General features: G+C 36.0%; 1 protein-coding gene across 2 annotated transcripts in view; it reads right to left on the bottom strand.

Annotated features, from left to right (window-relative positions):
- rras2 (RAS related 2) overlaps window positions 1-20825 on the bottom strand; it is a 53016-nt gene extending 32191 nt beyond the window's left edge. Inside the window, exons 1-2 of one of the 2 annotated variants that reach the window (XM_048184181.1) lie at window positions 20435-20825; window positions 1101-1191 (exon numbers count right to left, since the gene is read on the bottom strand). Coding sequence is in view for 1 of the 2 variants with exons in the window: in XM_048184180.1 (XP_048040137.1) it covers window positions 20435-20536 (102 nt within the window). In the remaining variant the exon portion in view is untranslated. The remainder of the gene's footprint in view (window positions 1-1100; window positions 1192-20434) is intronic. The other variant, XM_048184180.1, reaches the window with a different exon arrangement.
- Window positions 20826-24608: the final 3783 nt, after the last annotated feature.

The raw sequence follows: 24608 nt of genomic DNA, 5'->3' as shown, positions 1-24608 counted from the left end.
TTAATGCAGTGTATATAAAAACAGAGATCCTGATGCTGAAAAACAACAGTGATGCAATAACCATGTCAGTCAGATGTACATATGAATAACATTAAACAAAAACAAAAAAAATAGTGTAGAAGCGTAGCGGAAGCAAGAACACGTCCTGTGTGAACACGTCTACCTTGGACATACTAACAAACTTCACTGCAAAATTAATTGCTGTGGACTTATGTTCAATTATACATTAATAAAACAACATATTGATTCCAAAAGTTACTTTTTCTAAGATCAGTTAATTCACAATTACATCAATCGAGTATTTTCTCTGCAAACATATATTGATATTGCAATTATTTGTTACTGATTTGATTAATTATCAGCATATCATGCGATTAATGCTATAAAATTTAATTTAAAAATTTTGAATCAACTGACTGTCCTACTTAGAAGTAAAAAATATGTTTGTTGTAGAACAGACACAAATTCCAACTATGATTAAAAAAAACCTGAGACTTTTGATTGTAATTGAATGTCAGATATATCTATAAGCAGATATTAAATCAGATGTCAAACATATGAATATGCTCAGCAGATGCTGTGCAGACTCCTTTTATTCCCCTCACTTAAATCTAATAAACAATTACCATAATAGAAATACAAACTTTTGATAGTCTTTTTTTGGGAAAAAAAAAAAAAAAACGATTCCAAGTAAAGCATTGTCTAACTTCAAAATCTACAAACATACCACAGATTACATGTTTGTTACGCAATGGAAATGTTGTTTTTTTTTTTTCTTCTAAAGTAGAAACACAGAAAAGGTGTGGTATAATTTTCAGAGCACAACGTAAAGCAGACAAAGTGTGAGTTTATGATTCAGTCAATAGATGTTCATCCAGCAGTTAGCAAAGTAAACAGGATACCTCAGAAGAACGCGAGCCACATAAAAGCCACAGAAGTTAACGAAAGAGGCGGTATGCGAGCGAGAGATGTGTGTGGGCGCCACTCAACAAACAGACAAACACAGACGCGCAGCCTACATACCCTCCCCCTCTTGTGAAGAGTCACACAACTCTCCTTCAAAAACACACATACTCAAAACATATGTAACCAAAACTTACCACTTCTGCAAAACTGCTAGTCTAACCAGTGCAGAGCTGTGTTTTCAGTAGCAAGGCAAATCAGAAAAGAGTGACTTCATTTAAATTCGGGCTGAAAAACAACCAAGAGGTATATTATTAGATGAGCCTGGCGTGTGTAACCTACAATAGACGGGCAAGTAAATGAGCTACGCCATGTGCTCCATTTCTTATGATGAGGTGTAGCCTCCTGAGACACTGCGATGAATTGGCCTGTCGCTGTGCTTTATTAAAGAATTGGATAAGTCAGCACAGCGGTGGATAAGCTACAGCTGGGACGAAGCGTAACCCCTTTAAGAAGTTCTTGCTTACAGCATCTGCCTAATGTGCTAGTTTGAATCCATGGATTTCTATAAGGAAAACGATGGGAGGATCATGGTGAGGCGTATGGGCCTCTTTCTCACTTTAAATAAAGCCAGCCTGGTCTCATTGTTAATACGTAGATATTAATACGTAACTTTCAAAGACACAAAACGTAAATTTTTGTACGTTTGGATAGGATATGAAATATGAATCCTGCTTCTGTCCGTGAAGGTGCGTGCTCATTTCAAATGTCAATCCACTGAAACAGAATCTGTGACGAAGTAGATGCGAGCATAATAAATATACAGACGCCCTATTGGCCACTTTGGACTGTTGCTGCGATACTCAACTAACATTTCTGACTAATTTCGACAACGACATTTCTCAACTAATTTCAACGGTTTATGATCTGCGTGGAGTACGAAAAAGGTTTCGCCTCCAATTACTCAGAATCTCGCTAGTTTGAACTTGAAAATTATTCATTGTCATAAGGAATTGTGAAAACTTGCGTTTCTCAAGCATAGATTTGGTTTATTTTTCAAGGTTAATAATTGTGGAGATGGTCCTAACGTAATATAATTTAATGTACATGAAATGTGCACATCGATTTTAATTGTGGAAATGGCTTTTTCCTGTCTTCAGCAACAGCATTTTAGCTTTTTCCCCTCGTGCCTTTGACTTTTCTTCTTGAATCACATCACAGGACATTCCAGGACAATTTCAACTGAATATGAAGATAATTTGCATCTCAAAACCTTATTAATCTGAAGCATTTATCTTAAGGCCCTTTTCATTTTTATAATTTATTTATATACGTGTTGCCTCCTAACCTTAGGCTTGCAGTTTAACACACAAATGTTTGTTTTATTATTCATAACACAACAATAAATGTCTTTATAGCCATTTTATATTATAGTAAAAAAGACATAAAATTGTCTCCATTTTAAATGGACAGCAGTATATTTAACTGTGTCTGGCAACTTTATCGGGGGCTAAAGAAAGTTAAAAATTAAATTATCTATAGGCCTAAGCATTTCACAGATTTAATGTCAGTACACCATAGTTAATGTACTAAATGAATTTATTTTAATTCAAATGGATTGCAACAAGATATAAAAAGACTGGGCTTAAAAGATTTCTTATCCTGTGGCTCGCTCTAAGTGGACATTAATTGTACTAAATATTATAAGACAATTATTATAAGACAATCCTAAATAGATCCAGTAAAACATTTGAGATACAGTGGTAGAACATTTTTTATTACAATTACAGTACAATATAAATTGTATGAAATATAAGCGTAATATAAGGTCAGATGTAATAGTTAAATATACAGTATGTGGCATACTGTGGTTTTATTTTTTGCAGTTTTATTCTATAGCATATTATTATTATTAGCATATATTATAAATAGCCTAAAAATACAATTGAGTATAAAAACAGTAAACTATAGTATACTGTAGTAGTAATATAATAACTATGAATAAAATAGTAGATAGTATAATCATAAATTGTAAAATAATATAGTCAATAAAATAAAAATAGCAAATAAAATAGTGAGCAGTGAACAGTACAATCATATAATAGTATAAGTCGTATAATAATAATAATAATAATAATAATAATAATAATAATAATAATAATAATAAGCAGACGAGGTCTCTTGGAAAAGCACAGAACAGTCCACTGACAGGCTTTCTTCAGCCTTCCTTGAGGTTTGTGTTGTCCTAATTCTAAACTGAGGTAAAAATATAAATGAGTAACGATTAGATGACAGGCAATCAAATCACTTATCTTCAGAGATGAGTCGGTTTAGGTCTATCTGTAATTCTGACAGTGAAAGTCCTCTGGCTTCATTGCATTGAAGACTCACTTGTGATTCTGATTAGTGAATGATATAAACTATAATATAATCTCAGACTTCATAAGAATCATGTAAACTTTATTTTATTTCTTATAAGTCTCAGTTTTCATAGATAACTAGCGTTATCCCCAAGCTTTACTCACCCTCAAGCCATCCAAGGTGTATACTGTATGACTTTCTTCTTTCTGACAAAGACAATCGGAGAAACATTAATAAATATCCTGATGCATCCGAGCTTTATAATGGCAGTATGCCTTACCAAACGAGTATGAGCTGAATAGAGTGTCTCCATCCACATCCATCCATCATAAACATATTCCACACAGCTCCGGAGGGTTAATAAAGGCCTTCTGAAGCAAAGTGATGCATTTGTGTAAAAAAAAAAAAAAAAAAAAAAAAATCCATATTTAACAAGTTACGAAGTAAAAGCCGTGTGGAATATGTTTATGATGGATGGATGTAGATGGGGAGAGTTTCTTCAGCTCATACTCGTTTGGTAACGCTTACTGCCATTATAAAGCTCGGATGCGTCAGGATATTTATTAAAGGGTTAGTTCACCCAAAAATGAAAATAATGTCATTAATTACTCGCCCTCATGTCGTTCCACACCCGTAAGACCTTCGTTCATCTTCGGACCACAAATTAAGATTTTTTTGATGAAATCCGATAGCTCAATGAGACCTCTGTTGAGAGCAAAGCCATTGAAACTCTCAAGATCCATAAGGGTACTCAAAACATATTTGAAACAGTTCATGTGAGTTCAGTGGTTCTATCTTAATATTATAAAGTGACAAGAATACTTTTTGTGTGCCAAAAAAAAAAAGAAAAAGAAAAAAAGAAAAATAATTTTCAACAATATCTAGATTTCAAAACATGGCTTCTGAGCTTTATGAATCTTTTGTTTCGAATTAGTGATTCAGATCTCCTATCAAACGGCCAAACTGTTGAAATCACGTGACTTTGGATTCACTGATTTGATTCGCAAAGCTCTGAAGCAGTGTTTTGTAATTGGCCCATATAGATATTGTTGAAAAGTCGTTATTTTGTTTTTTTGGCACACAAAAAGTATTCTTGTCGCTTTATAATATTAAGATAGAACCACTGTACTCACATGAACTGTTTCAAATATGTTTTTTGTACCTTTATGGACCCTGAGAGTTTCAATAGCTTTGCTCTCAATAGAGGCCTCACTGAGCCATCGGATTTCATCAACAATATCTTAATTTGTTTTCCGAAGAAGAACGAAAGTCTTACGGGTGTAGAACGACATGAGGGTGAGTAATAAATTACATTGTTTTCATTTTTTCATTCAACTAATCATTTCTCCTATTGTGTTTGTAGCATGTAGCAGCATGGGCTAATTTTCATTTGAAAGTGAACTAATCCTTTAGCATTATGTAATCCACCGAAACGAGTTTGCAGCACAAGTCACGAACAGAAATGTTAATTTCATATGAAGTAGACAAATAAACTGCATTTAATAAATGCGACTAAAAACATGTATTCAATTGTCACATCAATACAACAGAATCAAAACAATGCCACGATTTTAATATTAATACATGGGAATTCATTCACACTTGGAATTTATGTTTTATTGCTGTCAATACATAAGTTTCAGTGCTATAAATACGTCAATATTGTACATTTTGGTGTGAAAACGTAAGTAAATGTACGTGTGGTAGAACCTCACTTTACGTAAAAATACACACATATTCTCATGAGAAAGCAGAGGCCTCATGTAGCAGTTCCTGACTCTGGTCTGCTCAAAGTACTATTCATTAAAAAGAGGTCCTGACATGTATTATTAAGATTTAATTTTTCCACCAAAATCCATTTAATTCAATTAATTTATAGAATTAAATAATGCTTTGCATGTGAGTGCTGTGCTCCAGTTCTCAAATATCCGTTTGTGGGTTTGTTATTGTGTCAAAAATAATTTTAAATATAATTAAAAGACAGACAGAAATAGACAGATGCATTCAATTGATCAAAAGTGACAGTAAAGACACAGTTCCAAAAACAACTACAACAACTATATTTAAAAAAATGCTGTGCTTTTAAACTTTATATTCATCAAAGAATTCTGAAACGTCAAGTGTCTCATGGTTTTCAGTAGGAATGTGCATCTAAAAGGAATAGTTGCATAAAGTGATGCTAAAGAGTGAATGAACATCAGTAAACTGAAGCCCAATCTATATGACACAGATTAATCAGGTATACCATATAGAAAGACGGTTTACTCCTATTAGTTATGAATGGGAGAAACTACAATGTGTGATATGGTGAAATACGTCCTGCCTTCTAAGTAAAAGAGCCAATCGCTGATTGGCAAAGTCATTACATCACTGCAGCTGCCATTAGAAGCTCCGGTTCCCGTAGAAACCTGAGACTCCCGCTTAGGACTGCACATGCGCATTGGGCTAGTCTAGCCTGAAAAATAAGCTTTTTTTACTCTATTTGAGCATAAGAAACAACTTTTATGGAAAAGTTCAAAGTTCAGATTTTGTTGCTGATTTGAAATATGTTCTTTAATTGTGAGTTCGCCAAGCAGTTTATGAGATTAAAGGATTTCTCTATTCAAATAGATAGGGCTTGATTTTTGGATGCCCAAAATAGTTGCCCAGAGGCATTGCAAATATGGCCGCCGAATGAACAGACTTTCCTTGAAAGGGACTTTGGGTATACACAACATAAATGTAACATTATAACTTGTATCTGCACAAAAGGATGCAAATGCGAGTGAACTTGAAGTAAGTTACCTGCTAGCCAGAATCTGTTACTCCTGTTGTGGATGCATTCTTCCTGTAACAACGCGCTGAAACGGGGGCAACTAAAGCACAAAGAATTCACAACATTCTATAGTGTTCTCATTATTGGTGCTGCACATCTTGCACTTAACTGTATTTGCATCTACTTTATCAAGTGATTACAGCCACATTCATTTGCTTTTTTGAAGCCATGACAAAAAACGATTTTAATAGGCCTACTGTTGAAAATAATGATGAAAGAAAATAACTGCTGGATTATTAATAATATCATCTAGAATTGTCACTAACAATTGTTTTGGTAATTGAGTAATCGGTTGATTATTTTGACGATTAATCAAGTAATCGGTTAGTTTTTTGTGTGGTAATAAAAATAGACCTAAGCGAACAATAGAACAATAGGTTCAGTCAAGCTTCTGTTTATTTTCCCTGATCAGAGTTTACATGTGAATAAAAGCCTAAATTCAATATGTACATCATATAAAGCGATCATGTCTCTTCAGAAAATTTGGACTAAACCACAAAATTTATGTGGATTAGTTTTACGATCTCTTTATGAATTTTTTGAAGCGTCAAAGTGGTAGTTGCGTAGCTGTCAATGGAGGGACAGAAAGATCTTCCAAAGATGAACGAAAGTCGTACAGGTTTGGAATGACATGAGGGTGAATAATTATTGATAGAATTTTAATTTTTAGGTGAACTATCCCTTTAAAGAATTTATAACATTCTATTACAATAGTGTTCTCATTATAATGTTAAGCAGATATTTTCATGATCAAAGTGATTCCAGGCTTCACTGCACGCTATTTCACTGGTCTGGACGACATGCTGTCCTAACCATTCAGACCTCAGGTGCCACCCAAAATGCTGCAATAACCCATCAGAAAAAAAGAAATATTTTTTAAAGTCACGGTGATCTGCGTTTTCATGATTGCTCATCCCTCGTTGGTGTCAGTGGTGACAACAGAATAAAAATATTCATGATTCTGAAGCTGAAAATACAGAATTATTTTAGACGAATATGCTTGCACTCCGTCACTGATTAGATATATTTAAAACAATGTAGGCCACTTTTTACTGGTAACATAAGACATTTGGCATTATCAGGACCCACAAATATTCCCCCATTGCATTATTATACATTATATTCAACATTATATATAGTAGTTTAATGTAGTACTGAAACTAAAACTGTGTAAACTTGATTTTTTTCTCACAGTAATTTTCATTTTGGGTGAACTATACACAATACAGATTGCTATATTTTTTATTGAGATATATTGTGACACGATATATTGTTATACCCCTAGTATTGTGTGAATCACCATTTACTTTTTTATACTTTTTTAAAACTGTTTGGTTATCAATATATTTTTTTTTAAGTTCCACAGAAGTAAGTCATGCAGGTTTGGTGAGAAAATTATAACTGAATTTTCATTTTTAGGCAAACTATGCCTTTAATCTAGCGGACACAAATCAAGGCTATAAGAGGTATCTTGCTACAATGTTTCTGTAATCATCCAAATGTGAGCAATTGACAGGTCAACAACAACCCCCCCCCCAAAAAGTCATATTATTACTGTGACACACTAGATAAGAAAAAGAACAACACCAAGGTGACCAATTTCCATAATGTGCTAATGTGCTCACAAGACAAACAAAAGCAGGCCCATTACAAACTGACAATCACATTTTTCTAAATTTTCTGTGCTAAATGACAAAGTAAGCATACAACTAACATTATTTAGCAAGTGCACTTGTTGGCTTGAGCTGACAGCTACACTAGAGTGTCACATCAGACAAGAAGACATTAACTATGACTCGGCTCATAGGTGTTTGTGGGGTGCCAGTGGCCAGAGACAACTGTTTATTCACTGCGATTCCTTATCGATTCCGATTCTGTCCGATTCCAATTCTGCTTATCGATTCTAAAAGCTTAGAAATCATTCAAATGTATTTGAAGTCTTATTGCAAAACATTTAAATGTAGCTAATAACATGAACAAAAAAAATCAACAGGCTAAAGAACACTTACACAAGGAACTTATGGTTTAAAAATACCATAGCAAAAACAACTAGCCTAACTAATATACATTTCAAGCATTATTAAAGATAAGTAAACACTCAGTAATTAAAAATTTACAAATAAATTAGCAATTGCACAAATAAATGCAACTAAACAAAAATATGATTGAAATAAACAGTGTTTAAAGATTTTTAGGTATTCAGGTACAGAAACTATGTCTGGGCGATTCATCGAAAAGTAATCTAAACCGAAATTCAAAGATTTTCCCAAGTCGGTTATTTTGTTTTTTTAATCTTGTTATTACTTTCCCCTTAACACAGAAAGGAGTGCAGAAACTTGCTGTCAACACTGTCCTGTGATTTATTACTAAAGTACCTTAGAAACTCAAAAGTTATAGCATATATTTTTCTACTTTTGAAGTAACTACTTACAACCCACAGCTTCACAATTAATAGAGAGACAGTATGACTAATTCACACATGCAATCGCTCTCTCATTAATGCATTCAAATAAATGTACTGGTACTGTGCTAATTTATCTGTATCTGATTTACAACAAGCAGAAATCTGTAAGAAATGTTACGAACCATAGGCAAAATGTTATGTCAGAGCACTCTTTCATTAAAGGTGTTCCATGTAAGTTTTTGACTGTACTAAAGCATAAAAATACCATAATATGTTTGCAGATATTTATTAAACATGCTCAGTTCACGTATTAATTTCTCTGAAAACCATTGCTACAGCCAGTTATTTTACTTTGAAATTTGCGTTCCGTGTCGAAATTTCTTTTTTTGTTTCGGTCTGTGCAAGACCGCACGTTGCCAATTTACCAATAGTATTTCGCCACCCCGGGTTGCCAGTTGGCGGAAAACACATGCAGCAAATTGCAGCCATGGAAGCCAGCCAACAAACTGGGTCAGAGCATATTAACAGGAGCATATTATAACTCATCATAAATAAATAAATCAACTAATTATCTTACAGTGTGTAAGTCTCCTCTAGCCTGGATGCCAGCCGAACTTAGCCCCGCCCACAACATTTTGAGGTCGGGGAGTTCAGTCTGGACTCGATCCGTAGAGGAGTAATTAGGCCCGAACAGAAACTGTTCGGACCAATCCCATTGTCAGGGCGATGATTGACAGATTATCACCAGAAACGTAATCAGCTAGTCATCAAAGAGCGCTTGGGGAGTTTGATTGACAAGCGATCTAACCAATCAGAACGCCGCATCCGCCATTTTGTCCGACAAAGCAGTCAGGAGTTAGAAGATTAACCTCGGTGGAGTTAAACTTGAAAAATTGTGCATATTGACGTCTTTCCGCATTTGAAACAACATTCATTCTTATGTTCATTCATGTTTATTTGATGCTATAAATGGACAAGTAGGAAGAGATGATTGGTTCACGAGCCTCTTGAGCTGAGGCGCTACAGCAATCTGTCACGATCATGGTCACAACCCATTAAAGAGCCACAAAACGGTTTTTATTGTTTGAATTTTTTTAATAACTACACAGTTTGAAAGCTGGGACTTTGTTTAATATCATAAGTAACCTGCTCTGTCTCGTCTGTCGATGTGTTGTCAGTTTCCTCTTTGCTCCGCGATGTATTTTCCACTCTGTGTGGCGTGACAGCGCCACGGGCCGGCTTGTCGGACAAAGCAACAGTAACTAAGGGGGGCGGGTCTTTGCGAAAGGTCAATTAGTTTACAACAATGATGGCTGTTGAAGAACTGAGATGTGTAGATTCCGCCATCGCGTCCGTTATAGAAGATATCGACAGCGCATTAATTTTAAAAAAGGAACAGAGAACCGCGATCAAGGCATTTGTCGATGGGAAAGATGTCTTTGCCGTCCTTCCTACGGGATTCGGCAAAGGTTTGATTTATCAGCTGGCCCCGATGGTCGCTAAGAAGAGTTCTGTTGACAACTATGCGTCGCTCAACATACGTCACTTACTCTGTAGCTCTGATTGGTTGTAGGTCTATCCAATTGAGGTCTTTCCTGGATCGGTTGAAATACACCCCCATAATCAAAGCCCAATGGAGCAGTATCAGACTCATATTAGAACTAGAATTGAGTATGACCACGTCAGGCTAAGTCTCCTCACCTTCCAATCTCAATTGAGCTCACTCCTATTGCGTAACTGGCAACCCGCGAGAGTGTTGAGTCTGAGGAGAAGGGGGCGGGGCAAACAATATTTTGAATTTGGACTGCAGTACCCATTTCAACCACTAGCTGTCATTCTTACATAGAGCACCTTTAAGAAAAAATATCCCACCTTTAACAGTCAAGCATATTTACAGCACAAACCTTGACAGCGTTCGAGTCTTCTTGCGCTAGTTCAATATTTATATTTTTCTTCCTATATATCGAGCATCCCGAACAGTGAGTCTGCTGTGCCTGGAACAGTATTTTCTCTACTTTTTGCGTCCATCTTCAGCATGTCCCATCTCTGGCCTTTGTTAACGTTCTGACTTCTGTTTACAGACTTGGTTTATTAAATTTTAAATTAAATTTTGGGAAATGATTTTGATGCAATTTGTGTGCAAGTCCGGAATAGAGATCGGTCAAAATGAAACTAAAAACCGGTAAATCAGTGCATAGATAAATTTTAAAATGTGATTTATTCCTGTGATGGCAAAGCTGAGTTTTCAGCAGTCATTACTCCAGTCTTCAGTGTCACATGATCCTTCAGAAATCATTCTAATATGCTGATTTGGTGCTCCTATTATTATAATTGTTGAAAACAGTGCTACTGAACATTTTTGTGGAAATCATGGACATTTTTTGAGGATTCTTTGATGAACAGAAAGTTCAAGAGAACAGCATTTATTTGAAATAGAAATCTTTTGTAACATTATACAATTATAAATGTCTTTATTGTCACTTTTGATCAATTTAATCCATCCTTGAATAACAGTATTTATTTCTTAAACTTTTGAAATGTAGAAGTTATGGGAAAGCTGAGTGGTCCTTCCTATTCAGATAGGGAAGGAGGATCCAAAGGAACAATCAGAGATGCTTTTAAGCCACATAAGCTTAGAGAAAAAAGCAGCATGTTTATCAGTACAGTCAGTGTGTGTGTTTTTATCAGTACAGCAGTGTGAGAAATCACCAGGTGAGTCTGCAGTCTGCAAAACAACCTCTATACTCTCACTTTTTTAGCTACTTCATTCAAACACACAGCCTCCCACACACTGGCCTTCACACTTACTACTGTCAAACCTATTGTGGGGAAAGTAGTGATTTGTTTAAAGGAAAAGTTCATGCAAAAAAAAAAAAAAAAAATGAATAACAATAATTTCCATGAACATTTAAGTCTTTATTTCACTGACAATCTTCCCCTCCAGTGGGCTGATCACCACTGAGGCAGGAGCAATGAGTCAGCAAGCTGAATTTGCATTAGTCAAAATTCAGACGTTATTCAGGCATTCATCATTCAGACCTGTTTTGTGATCTATACTTTCCGATTTAATAAAAAAAAAGGAAAGATCTGACTTAAATGATTCATTCACAAATCAAAGATCACTGCCTATCTCATGAATGAAACAAGGAGGGCTAAGGTGAATTGTAAGATTTATAGAGAATAGCAACTTAAATTTCAGTCCGTTCGTCACACAAAGCCAACCCTCTACAGAGTACGGACACACTGAAGCTCAAGTCGCCATTGGCTAGTAAATTCTTTATTTTACTCGTCAGACTTTTTACATGGAATGCAAGAACAATGGAAATTGTCTGTTCAAGCGCAAGACGACGTGAAATAACTCAATTCAGTATTTGTGTGCTGTCGGACGCGGCTTTCTGGGTGCGCCTCAAACGTGTGCTGCACCTGAATGTTTAAATTGGCAAGACTTAAAAACACGTGCAAATAACAAACTTTTATGACAATGCAGCATTGGCCAGATCGGGGTAGTGACAGTTCCGTCAACTCTTGGCCATTGGGCAGTCCTTATTTTCGAGCCCTGCATTTATATCTAGCATGTCAATTCTCTTTACATGGCTTAAGCCTCTCTCTTTCTCTCACGGTGAGTGCGTGTGTGAGGGAAAGCAACAGAGGGTGCTCAATAAATTGGTTAATTAAAGACATTTTCGGTCACCTAGTGTGAAATTTGGTCGCATATGCCAGCGATTTACTCGCATCGTAGAGAGTTGAAAGCTATCCTATCGCTTCAAAAGATATCAAATATAGTGTATGAATCAAATAAACCACTTTTATAGTGCTGTTCTATCATCTTTTTAAGCTTGAAAACCTCCCTAAATGATCAGTATGATTTTCTTTTGTGGCCTAGAAGAAAGAAAGTCTGTACTGGTTTGCAACAAATGATGACAGAAATTCTTTATGAGACTTTTCTTTTAATCCACAGCATAAGATTCTAAATCAAAATTGAAGTTTTTTGGCATTTAGTATTGAATAAGGATATGTTAGCCTTAAAGGTACTCTAAATTATGTCACACGTTTTTAGGCCAAAACATTTTTTGTCACATACAGCAAACATCTCCTCACTATGCACTAGCTGCCTGTCCCCTGAACACACTGTAAAAAAACGCGGTCTCTGTAGTCGCCACAAGCTCCAAAAACGGCAATAAAAACAAACTGCTGCAGCCTGGACCACGAATCATAATAAACATGCTCCAGCCAATAACCGCCAAGAATGATTTTAAATGCGCGTTCATGACTGTTTTAGGAAGCACGGAGGGGAGGGGGAGGAGGAGGAGGAGGGAGGGTCTAGCTAGCCTCTGTTTTGTTTGACAACACTTCGAACGTCAACAGGAAGTTACTCCACCCAGGATCACTTAGAGCACCTTTAAGATTATCTATAAAATAGCGTGCTCCAAAACAATGACAAAATTCGCATTTAGAAGATATAAGCATTCAAAATGTATAGTCTCGTCACTTCTGCCAATATGGATCAACGGTTTTGATGACATCACCCTCTAGAATCTAAAACGTCCTGCCCCCTACATTATTAATAGACGCTGAAGCTGCGGCTAAAATCGGTCACTTGTTCACACATTTACTATTTTCTAAATGGTGAATGGTACATATCCCCTATATAGTGCACTAGGGAACGATTAAGACAGTATAAATATGCTTTCCATTGAGGCGAATGAAGTCTGGTTTCACGCAAGTGTTAAGCGAACCGCCGCAATGCACACACAGTCTGCTCCGGTCCAGAGAAACAATAGAACAGAGCGGATCATATGCGCGAGTCGACGCAGAACACAAAACGTATCGGACACGTTTGAATTCTGCATAGAATGCTATACTTTAAAGCTGTATGGAGGAGATTAGGATGAAAAACGGTTAGAGATTAGAACGAAAAATAAAGCTTAACCAAGCTCAACGGCTTTGATATAAACAAAACACTACTGGCTATTTCAAAAAAGGGGAGGAGCTGTTCAATATGTCCTGTCTTGTCTTCCTGTTTCAGTAGAAACTACGTCAACACACTGAATAATGCTGCGCGTTTCAAGACACTTCAGTGGGTCTTTAAGGGCCGTTACATAGTCAACGCGAGAAACGCGAGCAAGCAACGCACTCCCTTTCATAGTCTAAACAGTGGACGCAAGCGTCACGGGCGATGCGTGTATGCAATACACCGCTCACGCAACAGGGGGTAGTAGAGTCGGGTGATATTAGTAGAGTCGGGTCACGTGATATTCAGATCAAAATGGCAACTGAAGAGGAGTGTATTCTGTTGCTAATTTTACATCGGCGGCAACAAAGGCAACGCAGAGATAGACGGTGGTATGTTCGCCCTTTAAATAAAAAAATTGATCAGGATGGGTGTTTGTGTCTCTGGTGCTTCCCATGCGAAGCGTATAAGTTCGCATAATTTTTCCTCTTCGCCCGCCATTGTATTCAAACCTTCTTCTTCTGTAAACACAATATACTTGAATTAATGTACAATACTTGCAATGTCGCCCCCACCGACAACGCATAGTATTGCGTGCATCGGCGCGTCGCGTCAAAAACTAGGACGACACATTTGGCTACGCACCGATGCATAATGGCGGCCGAAGCGTAACGATGCGTAGCCTCGGGGACGCGTATGCGTACAGATGCGTTGACTATGAAACGGCCCTAAGGAAATCAACCCCTTTTTATGTGATGTTGTGAAGATACAGCTGAATATCAAAAACTCCAAACAGTTAGCATCCCTCCAACCAACACATACTTAAACTATTGTTACGTTTAGGGTTGGTACAATTTTTATAATATTTTTGAAGGAAATAAATCACCAAGGCTGCATTTATTTGATCATAAACCACGTATCACCAGTAATACTGTGAAATATTACAATTTAAAATAACTGTTTTCTTTTTTTAATATATTTTAATGCGATGTAATTTGTTCCTGTGATGGCCAAGCTTCATTATTAGCAGCCATTACTCCAGCCTTTAGGGTCACATGATTCTTCAGAAATCATTCGGTGCTCAAGAAACTTTTCTTTTTAGGGTTATAATGGTGCACGTATTCATACCAAAAAAAAATTCAGGATGGATCTTCCGGTTCGGTGTGCATGTGGACTGAACGAATACAGTGCTGATTTAACTTCTAGAATGGGACAATATTCTTTTTTATATCTATTTACTTTGACGTTGATGATGTTGCGAACACATCAGAGAAATAAGTGCATGATCCAAGTTGTCTTAATCATGGGACATGCTTTAAATTAAAAGGTGCCCTAGAATTAAATATTGAATTTATATTGGCATAGTTGAATAACAAGAGTTCAGTACATGGAAAAGACATACACTGAGTTTCAAACTCCTTTGTTTCCTCCTTCTTATATAAATCTCATTTGTTTAAAAGACCTCCAAAGAACAGGCGAATCTCAACGTAACAGTCGGGGTGTACGCCCCCAATATTTGCATATGCCAGCCCATGTTCCCAACATTATGAAAGGCATTAGACAAGAGCAGCCAGTAACGTCTGGATGTGCACAGCTGAATCATCAGACTAGGTAAGCAAGCAAGGACAATAGCAAAAAATGGCATATGGAGCAATAATAACTGACATGATCCATGATTACATGATATTTTTAGTGATATTTGCTAATTGTCTTTCTAAATGTTTCATTAGCATGTTGCTAATGTACTGTTAAATGTGGTTAAAGTTACCATCGTTTCTTACTGTATTCACGGAGACAAGAGCCGTCGCTATTTTCATTTTTTTAAACACTTGCAGTCTGTATAATTCATAAACACAACTTCATTCTTTATAAATCTCTCCAACAGTGTAGCATTAGCCGTTAGCCACGGAGCATAGCCTCAAACTCATTCAGAATCAATGTAAACATCAAAATAAACACTGTACTTACGCAATTAGATATGCTGCATGATGAACACTTTGTAAAGATCCATTTTGAGGGTTATATTAGCTGTTTGAACTTTTTTTTTTTATGTTGTTTAAGGCAAGCGCGAGCTCTTGGGGCGTGGAGCACGAGATTTAAAGGGCCACACACCCTGAATCGGCTCATTTCTAATTATGCCCCAAAATAGGCAGTTAAAAAATGAATTTAAAAAAATCTATTGGGTATTTTGAGCTGAAACTTCACAGACACATTCAGGGGACACCTTAGACTTATATTACATCTTTAAAAAAAAAGTTCTAGGGCACCTTTAAGCTCTTCAAACTAAATCATAAACCTGCATGGCTTGCCACCCTAATGTCAGATGCGCATGTTGTTTAAAGCGTTTGAGACGCGTTTTACTCAGTGCACAACTTGCAACTTACGGCTGTATACTTAACTGTAAATGTTACAAATTCACACAAGTAATTCCGTTTCACACAAAGGATTATCCTAACAGCAAGCGAGTGTACGCTTAACTTCACAGACTTCAATGAACAAGTGCGGGCGTATGCATGCACATCAAATAGATGGAGCAGATTAGAATGGGAGTGCAATAATTCTAACCTTATTGTAACATATTTTATAATAAGCACTTCAGTATAAGCGCTTCAAATCTCTTCCCCCAATTACAAGTATACAACAGCAGCATAAACCTTTTTTATTATTTAATGACAAACATAGTTGCTTAATAAAAAAAACAAAAAAACATGATGTTTGTTTTTTTTCTCCTGCTGTACCCGTGACTTCAAAAGCAAGTTATGTACCGAATCATCATTTTTGTGCAACACCCCTATTTCTTAAAACAATTGTGCTGCTTAATATTTCTGTGGAAAAGTCTGTCACTTTTGATAATTTAGATTTACTAACAGTTTTGAAAATTTGAAGAATGTGTCGTTAACTATTCATTTCTTTAAAAAAAATAAATAAATTACTGACCCCAGACTTCTAAATGGTAGTGTATATACACAGATCACCATCATAACCGAAACCTCAGTAAGTTCAGTAAAGACCTGCCTCACTATCTTTTACTCTTATTTAATTACAGCTCCGTACAGCATTTCTCCTAAATGACATCACATATTAGCAATCAAATCTGTCTACCATGAGCCTCTGAGCTGGATGTTGCTGTTCCTGCTTTCTCTATAGTATAGGCCTGGTTTGAAGCTAAAACACTCACATATGTAACCACAAGGTCTGACCATGTCGCATTTGTAAGGAAACAGTGCTGCAGGGAGTCCGTTCTCCCAGAAATGAGAGAGCCAGTGATAAGAGCTAATATTAGCTAACATGTGATCGTGCCTTCAACAGCGCCATGCAACGCGTAGTGTACTCTGAGACTGTCTGAAGCGATAAAAAGGTCAGTGAGGCCTGCAACAATTTCACTTTCACACTTTTGCTAATGAGGAACAGCCGTTACTCACAAGAAGCTCAGCTAAGCACTGACCACCTCGGAGGCAAAAACAATGACGTTCTTGTAGCTGAAAATCACACAGATTTATTTACTTTATTTATTTACTCTAAGTTAAAAAAATTAAAAATAATGACAAAATTAATCTTGACCTGTAGACATAAATATATTATTAATAATTAAAATATTAGATAACACTTTACAATAAGGTTCCATTTTTTAATATTTGTTAACAAATGAACAATACTTAATGTTGTTCATTTCAACATTTAATAATAGTTGTATCTGTTAGCATTAATTAATGCACTGTGAACATGAGCAAACAATGAACAATAGTTTTATAAATGCTGTAAAACACATATTACTCATTGTTAGTTCATGTTAGTTAATACATTAACTAATGTTAACAAATGAGACCTTACAACCATTTATTATTAATTAATATCTACAACACAAAAAAAAAAAGACTACAAATGAAAAATGACTAAAATCATCTTAACCAGTAGATTATATTATTAACAATCATAAAATTACAACAAAACAAGAAAAATGCAATCTGCTACTAAATAATATCTGTATGAAACTCAATAAAAGGCCATTTACTACACAGCTTGGATTGCATCACAATGACGTAAACTAATCCATTTCGGTCTGAGTCACATGCCTGACTGGCGCTGATCATGGCCCATGTCGTGACGCTAGTTTGAGATCATCCAGTCTGTTTTTGTAGTGAAGTCATCGTCGTGGCAGCATGTAGCCAACGACTTATAGATGTATAGCGGTCAAGCAAAGTTAATGCATCAGTGCAGTTTATTCAACCAAATTTTGACAGCAATCAATAATGTTTCCCGACAGCATAACTAACGAAGAATGTCATGCATGCACCTAACATACTGGCGTAAAGCGGTGTGATTCAGTAGGCAGCACATAGTTTCCCATACACATCCAGGAGGTCCATGGAAACCATGCAGGAGTGGACGGACTTCCTCTTTCAGAGGCCGGATTCCGGCTTCTCCATGCCATGGTCATTAACCCAACGTGACTCAGACGAAACCTCCCTGAGTAACACGCATCTGAATGGGAAAGCCTGGAGTCAGAAAACAGCTGCTATGCTTTCTCACTAGCAAAGACTTCTAAGTTCTAGAAATACTCCAACAGGAAGGGTCTGCTTCGCTTTTCTTTGAACTACTCTTGTTTTCACACATTTAGCATCTATGAAATTCAACACAATCTTCTTATATCCCACATGCTGAAGTGTGTTTGGTTAATGTATAATTGTAGTCTGCTTTTCATTACTATCTACAGGTGTTTTATTCAGCACATTTGCTAGTAACAGATCATGATGCCAACATGTTGATTATTAAGCTCAAATGTGGCTCTACCAGCAGCAGTTAAGCATTAGTAAAAATCACAAGGGCATAAGGTGATCGCGCATATTAATTTCTCTCTTGCTAATGCTTGCAAAAATATGGACAAAGAAGGCTATATTTCAGCAAGTCCATAATCAAACTAAATGGTATATGGGGAGGAGACTGTGGATTAAAAAACACAGCAATCTAGCATGATTGAAAGAAAGACTACTAAGATAAAGAAAAACAATTAAAGAGAAAACTGTCTGTTCTGATATTAATCTGCTGCTTTAAACTCACGATGAAATCAAAATGGACAATTCTTTTTTTTACATGGAATATTGCAGCATTTATTATAAAGGATCTGTGCATGACACTATTTTTTTTTTTTTTATCCATTTGCCCTCATAATCTTTAATGAAATTAACTTCACCTTCCCTTATGCAACAACATCTCTTCTCTTCTCTGATGATGAGGGCAGGACAACCTGTCACTCACATGAGATCACACCAATACTAAACAACAACCATCAAACCATCCAATCAATTCGTCATGGACAAAATCAAGTCCCGCCCTACATTTTTTTTTCACAATACGGAAGAAAAGACTATTGCAACTTCTGTTTCATGCTGACTTTACAAATCAGACCGATTCAGTGAAGTTGTATAATTTGTGTATTGCTGTTCTTAAATCCAACAAATACTCTTTAATCTTAACACACTATTAATTAATTAGTCAACCTCGATACACACACACCCCAAGATTTATCATTGGGTTGCTTTGCCAAGATAAAATGGTTAGGCTGGAATTTAAACCTAAAAGAAAAGAAACTCTGATTTCCTATTAAACGTTCATCACAAAAACAAAGCAACCCTCTTGGGCATATAACCACATTTTCCTGAATTACGCCCAAAATAGCTTGTTGACATGTTGCCAATCCCGCCAAGTTGTTTAACACACTGTTACCCTGTAATCTGTTGTAATGTAGCTGTTATAAATGCCTTTCTAAAAGTTTACTAGGACAAACTATGAGAGACGAGACTACTTTATGAGAGAGAGATTTAGACTGCATCTTAAACATTAGTCAGTTGTCTACCTAGGCACCTTTTAGGACATCATAGGCACATAAGTCACTTAAAATAAAGTGATTAATTGAGTTCTTGTCTTATTATAACTGATCCTTGAGTACTGTGACAAAACAGACTACAAAACAAAAACTTAAAAGTTAATGTATCGTGGAATTATTGATGAATTTCCCACTTTCATTTTCAGTTTTTTTCTTGCATATCACATAAAATGGGCCAACAATTTAGCATTCACTTCAATGAATGAATGAATGAATGAACTGAGACCACAAGATGGTGTCATAATGATATATAAGTACATGAAGTAGGCCTACTACTGATTAATGGTCTGAGAAGATAAAAAACATATTTTTGTGTTACAAACATTCTAGATACCATCTCTGATTAATTTTAATGTGTAGATGTTGCCATTTTAAAAACTTGAAGGACACATGTTTTGTCCCATATGTCTAAAGTGTAACAATAACTACTGAACAGTTACTTCAGTTCTTACAATAATTTGGTATTAACCACACCTGTCATCAACAATTAAAATGACATAATGATTCTGAAATCTGCTTACACCCAAAATGCCATTTGCATTAGTAAAGACTGGACAGAAGAAACAATAAATACAGGAACCAAGGTATTTTGGCAGAAACAAGGTATATTTCTAAGGGACTTTGTCAAGCATCAAAAAGAAGATGAGGAAAATGTGTCAATATTGTTTTACATACTGTTGCATAACTTTGTTATGAAGTCTTTAAATATAATTCTAGTCTCTATATTGCCTTTGAAAGGTCAAACAAACAAGTCAAGCGTTTCACCAGCATGCTATGTTCAATAATTTTGTAACTCAGCATAATATGCAACAGTTTACTAAAGTGTTTCTCATGCCTATAAACTACATAGAGCACTTTCGTTACAGAGTTTTAACTCTCACTACAAGCATTAACTCTTGCATTTCTCCTGATATGTTTATGTTTACGTTTAGGCAGTCATTTTCTTAAATATAAGCGGAGAGTTAAAGTGACGCAGGCCTCGCTTGGTTTCCCGAACCCCCCTTTCCGCTTATGGGGTCCCCATTTCTGTGAGCAAGATCCACCCATATCTGCTAATCACACTCACATTTTTAAAGGGCCGAAAACCTCATATCATTCCGCCTTCTCTCCTCTTACCTGGATAAACTGGATAGTTAATGCTGATTTTCCGACGCCACCACCTCCGACGACCACCAGACGATATTTCTCCTGCACTGAGCCGTCCTTCCAGCCAGCCATCGGGGACACACTGCTGCTCTCGCTCCGCTGTCTAAACACACGCACACCGAGCCACTTTACTCTGTGACAGGCCTTCAGATGGAGAATTGTAGCAGGAAAATGCGATACGGCGTTTAGGCGATGTGTGAACTCAGTGGTAATCCGTACGAGATGAGAAAAGTACGACCACAGTCTGTGGGAAATGCATTCACTGCTGCCTCAAGTCCATACGCCCTCGTCTAAATCGCTACCAGGCACTGACTGCCTGCCTGTGCTGCAAGATGAGGGGAAGATAGGGCTAATCAGTTCAGCCACTACACGCAGCAGACGTTAGGGGGCGACCACTGCTATTCCCGCCGGTATGTGTAGGTTTGTTACTATTTTTTTTATCCCAATTACAATATATTTAATATTGCGTAGTAAAAAGTTTAAGTCTAACATTGAAAAAAACCCAATATTGAACACTAATGTGAATATATTGTGTACGGTTGTCCTGTGCTGTTTTATGGTCATTCACTGCTGAATGTCTGAATGCCTACCTGAAGCCAAGGCTGGGAGACCAGTTAAAGGGTTAGTTCAACCAAAAGTGAAAATTCTGTCATTTATTACTCACCCTCTCATGCCGTTCCACACCCGTAAGACCTTTGTTAATCTTCAGAACACAAATTAAGATATTTTAGTTGAAATCCGATGGCTCAGTGAGGCCTTCATAGGGAGCAATGGACATTTCCTCTCTCAAGATCCATAAAGGTACTAAAACATATTTAAATCGGTTCATGTGAGTACAGTGGTTCAATATTAATATTATAAAGCGACGAGAATATTTTTGGAGCGCCAAAAAAAAAAAACTAAATAACGACTTATTAAGTGATGGCCAATTTCAAAACAATGCTTCAGGAAGCATCGGAGCACAGATGAATCAGTGTGTCGAATCTGCTGTTCGGAGCGCCAAAGTCACATGATTTCAGCCGTTGGCAGTTTGACACGCGATTTGAATCATGATTCGATACACTGATTTCGATGCTTCATGAAGCAGCGTTTTGAAATCGGCCATCACTAAATAAGTCGTTATTTTGTTTTTTTGGCGCTCCAAAAATATTCACATATTTAAATATGTTTTTAGTACCTTTATGGATCTTGAGAGAGGAAGTGTCCATTGCTCCCTATGGAGGCCTCACTCAGCCATCGGATTTCAACTAACATATCTTAATTTGTGTTCTGAAGATGAACGAAGGTCTTACGGGTGTGGAACGGCATGAGGGTAAGTAATAAATGACAGAATTTTCATTTTTGGGTGAACTAACCCTTTAAGACCAACAAACCTGGTTTAAGCTATCTTTGCTTTGCTTGCCAAACATCTGCTAAATGAATTAATGTAGATTTAAATCCTCTAAATCAGTGGTTCTCAACCAGGGCCCAAGAAAATAAGGTTTTAAAAAAATCATATTTGTTACCTTAAAGGGTTAAAGGATTAAAATTCTGTCATTAATTACTCACCCTCATGTCGTTCCACACCCGTAAGACCTTCGTTCATCTTCGAAACACAAATTAAGATATTTTTGATGAAATCCAATGGCTCAGTGAGGTCTCCATTGACAGCAAGACAATTAACACGTTCAATGCCCAGAAAGCTACTAAGCAATGTTTTGAAATCACCCATCACTAGATATTATTGAATAAAGTCGTTATTTTGTTTTGTTTTTTGGTGCACAAACATTATTCTCATCACTTCATAACATTAAGGTTGAACCACTGTAGTCACATGAACTAAATACATCTTTAGTAGCTTTCTGGGCATTGAAAGTGTTAATTATCTTGCTGGCAATGGAGGACTCACTGAGCCATCAGATTTAATCAAAAATATCTTAATTTGTGTTATAAAGATGAACGAAGGTCTTACGAGTGTGGGATGACATGAGGGTGAGTAATTGAATTTTCATTTTTGGATGAACTAACCCTTTAACAACAGTTTTATGTAAGAATCAGAATCTCACAGTTTTAGAAAACTTGGATATATGCGGGGATTTTAAAAGTCTTATTTTTAGACCTGGAATATTCATGGAAATTAAAAAAATATTAAAAATCATGGAAACTTATATAATGAATATACATTTTATTTATGTCAAGCGCTAAAATATTTTATCAGGTAGAAGTTGCTATTTGTGATTTAAAAAATAAATTATTATTATTTAAAGGATTTTATTTAATCTTTTTGATATATTACCAGCACACACGGTTTCATTACAAAGCTGTAGGCTTAAAAATATCTAAGCCTACTGTATGTCAGGGGTCTTCAAATATTTTTTTTGGACTTGGAATCAAAAAGGCTGAGAACCATTGTTCTAAAGTGTCACTTTACATGGAATGTCTATGTAGTGGTATTATCCTTACAATGTTGAAAATGAATTATCTCGCTATGTTTACTCTTTTTACTGAATGTTTTGTTTTCTGATCGTTTTACTCTCCTAAATGAGCTGTCAAACCTGTGGGAAAATTATTCAAATTATTTCATCCCTCTATGGAAATCTGAAGAGGACAACCAGTAACACAGAACCCGTGTGTGAGATAAATATAACAATTAAGTCCCTTGTTTATTTCCACAGCTGCAGAACAGTAGAAACTATACTTACTGAGGCTCAGTCTATATTAACACAGTGACCCATCCTAATAAACCCCCATCAGACAACCCTGCACATGTCATGACTTAGAGGTCTGTAAATCAACAGAGTAAGAATTTTTACAACACCAGGAAGCATCAGCTGTGAAATGTAAATCGTGTAAATACTACAGCGAACTCCATGAATGCCATTGTTAAAGGGGTCATGACATGAGAAGTCTATTTTTCCTTAAACTTTTGGGATAGAGGTCTTTGTACCATTAAACCATCCTGCAAGTTTCATAGCTTTAAACTTCCTTTTCATTATAAACAAAGAAACAAGCTGATGGTTTATTTTTAATGGTGTCCTGTATCACACTGGAGGATTATATGTTTGTTCGGAGCATTTGAGTGCAGATTAAACGAGGCACAGTGTAATGGAGAGTTCGCAAAGAAATTTTTGTTGAAAGATGAAGCAGCCAACTGAACTAGATCTGAAGCAAAAATTGATCAATTCAGACAGAGGGTCAGAATGAGGGTTGAAACTTTATGAACATTATATATAATGTTAATAAAAACATTTTTGCACAAAAATATGTGAGGATTTTTTTTTCTGAATAAAAAATAATTTAAATAATATGAACCTCAAGAAACATGAAAATAAAAAATAAAAAACAGTCATGATATTGTGGTTTGCATACTCTTTTTTTTCACACGCAAGGGTTTGCATAATCTCTTTAGCAGTAGCTCAAACTCAAAGTGTCTGAAAGATATTATTTGAGATGCAGAATTAATCAGTTCCCTTTGACTCCTTCTCTCGCCCCAGAGGAATTTCAGGAATTTCAATTAACTCGTAATCCAGAACTCCAAGATTCTCATGGTCCCACTGCAGTCGCCAAAAGGAAAGCAACAATGGGAGTTCTTTCCAACTCCCACAATCCTGAAAAAAAAAAAAAAAAGATAAAAAAGATAACCAGTGTACTTGTTACATAAAACATCTTAAAATTATTATTTTTCCAGCTTCTCTCAAGAAATGTCAGTCTTATCTACAGTACTTCTGAACACCTCCCTTTTCAGTGTATCAGAGATCATCAATTACTCTGCTTTTATTGGGAGTCTTTTTTTTATTATTATTTAAATGCCAGTCACATTACAAACAATAAGTATGACAATAGTGATTTCAACATATAGTATAAAAGTATTGAACAAATATAGACTAAAACAAATAGAAATATACAGTATAATATAAACAATAATACAGGTAAAGAAATAAAATAAATAATATTAAATAATTATATTAATAAAATATATAAACAGAAAAAGGAACAGGTATGAGATCATCATATAAATAGCATAAAAGCTTCACATAGAGACCTAGTGCATTTTGCTTTACTGTTTTTCAACCCAAGTAGTAACTCAATATAATTTTTCATATCTATCTGAAATAACAAAAAGTTGGGTTTTCCTTTAGCCCATTTCTGTTTATGTATATGGTAT

The sequence above is a fragment of the Megalobrama amblycephala genome, linkage group LG3 (assembly GCF_018812025.1).
Source record: "Megalobrama amblycephala isolate DHTTF-2021 linkage group LG3, ASM1881202v1, whole genome shotgun sequence".
NCBI classification, from domain to species: Eukaryota; Metazoa; Chordata; class Actinopteri; order Cypriniformes; family Xenocyprididae; genus Megalobrama; species Megalobrama amblycephala.
The sequence above is the reverse complement of the archived record's forward strand: the minus strand, read 5'-3'. Positions and strand labels throughout refer to the sequence as shown.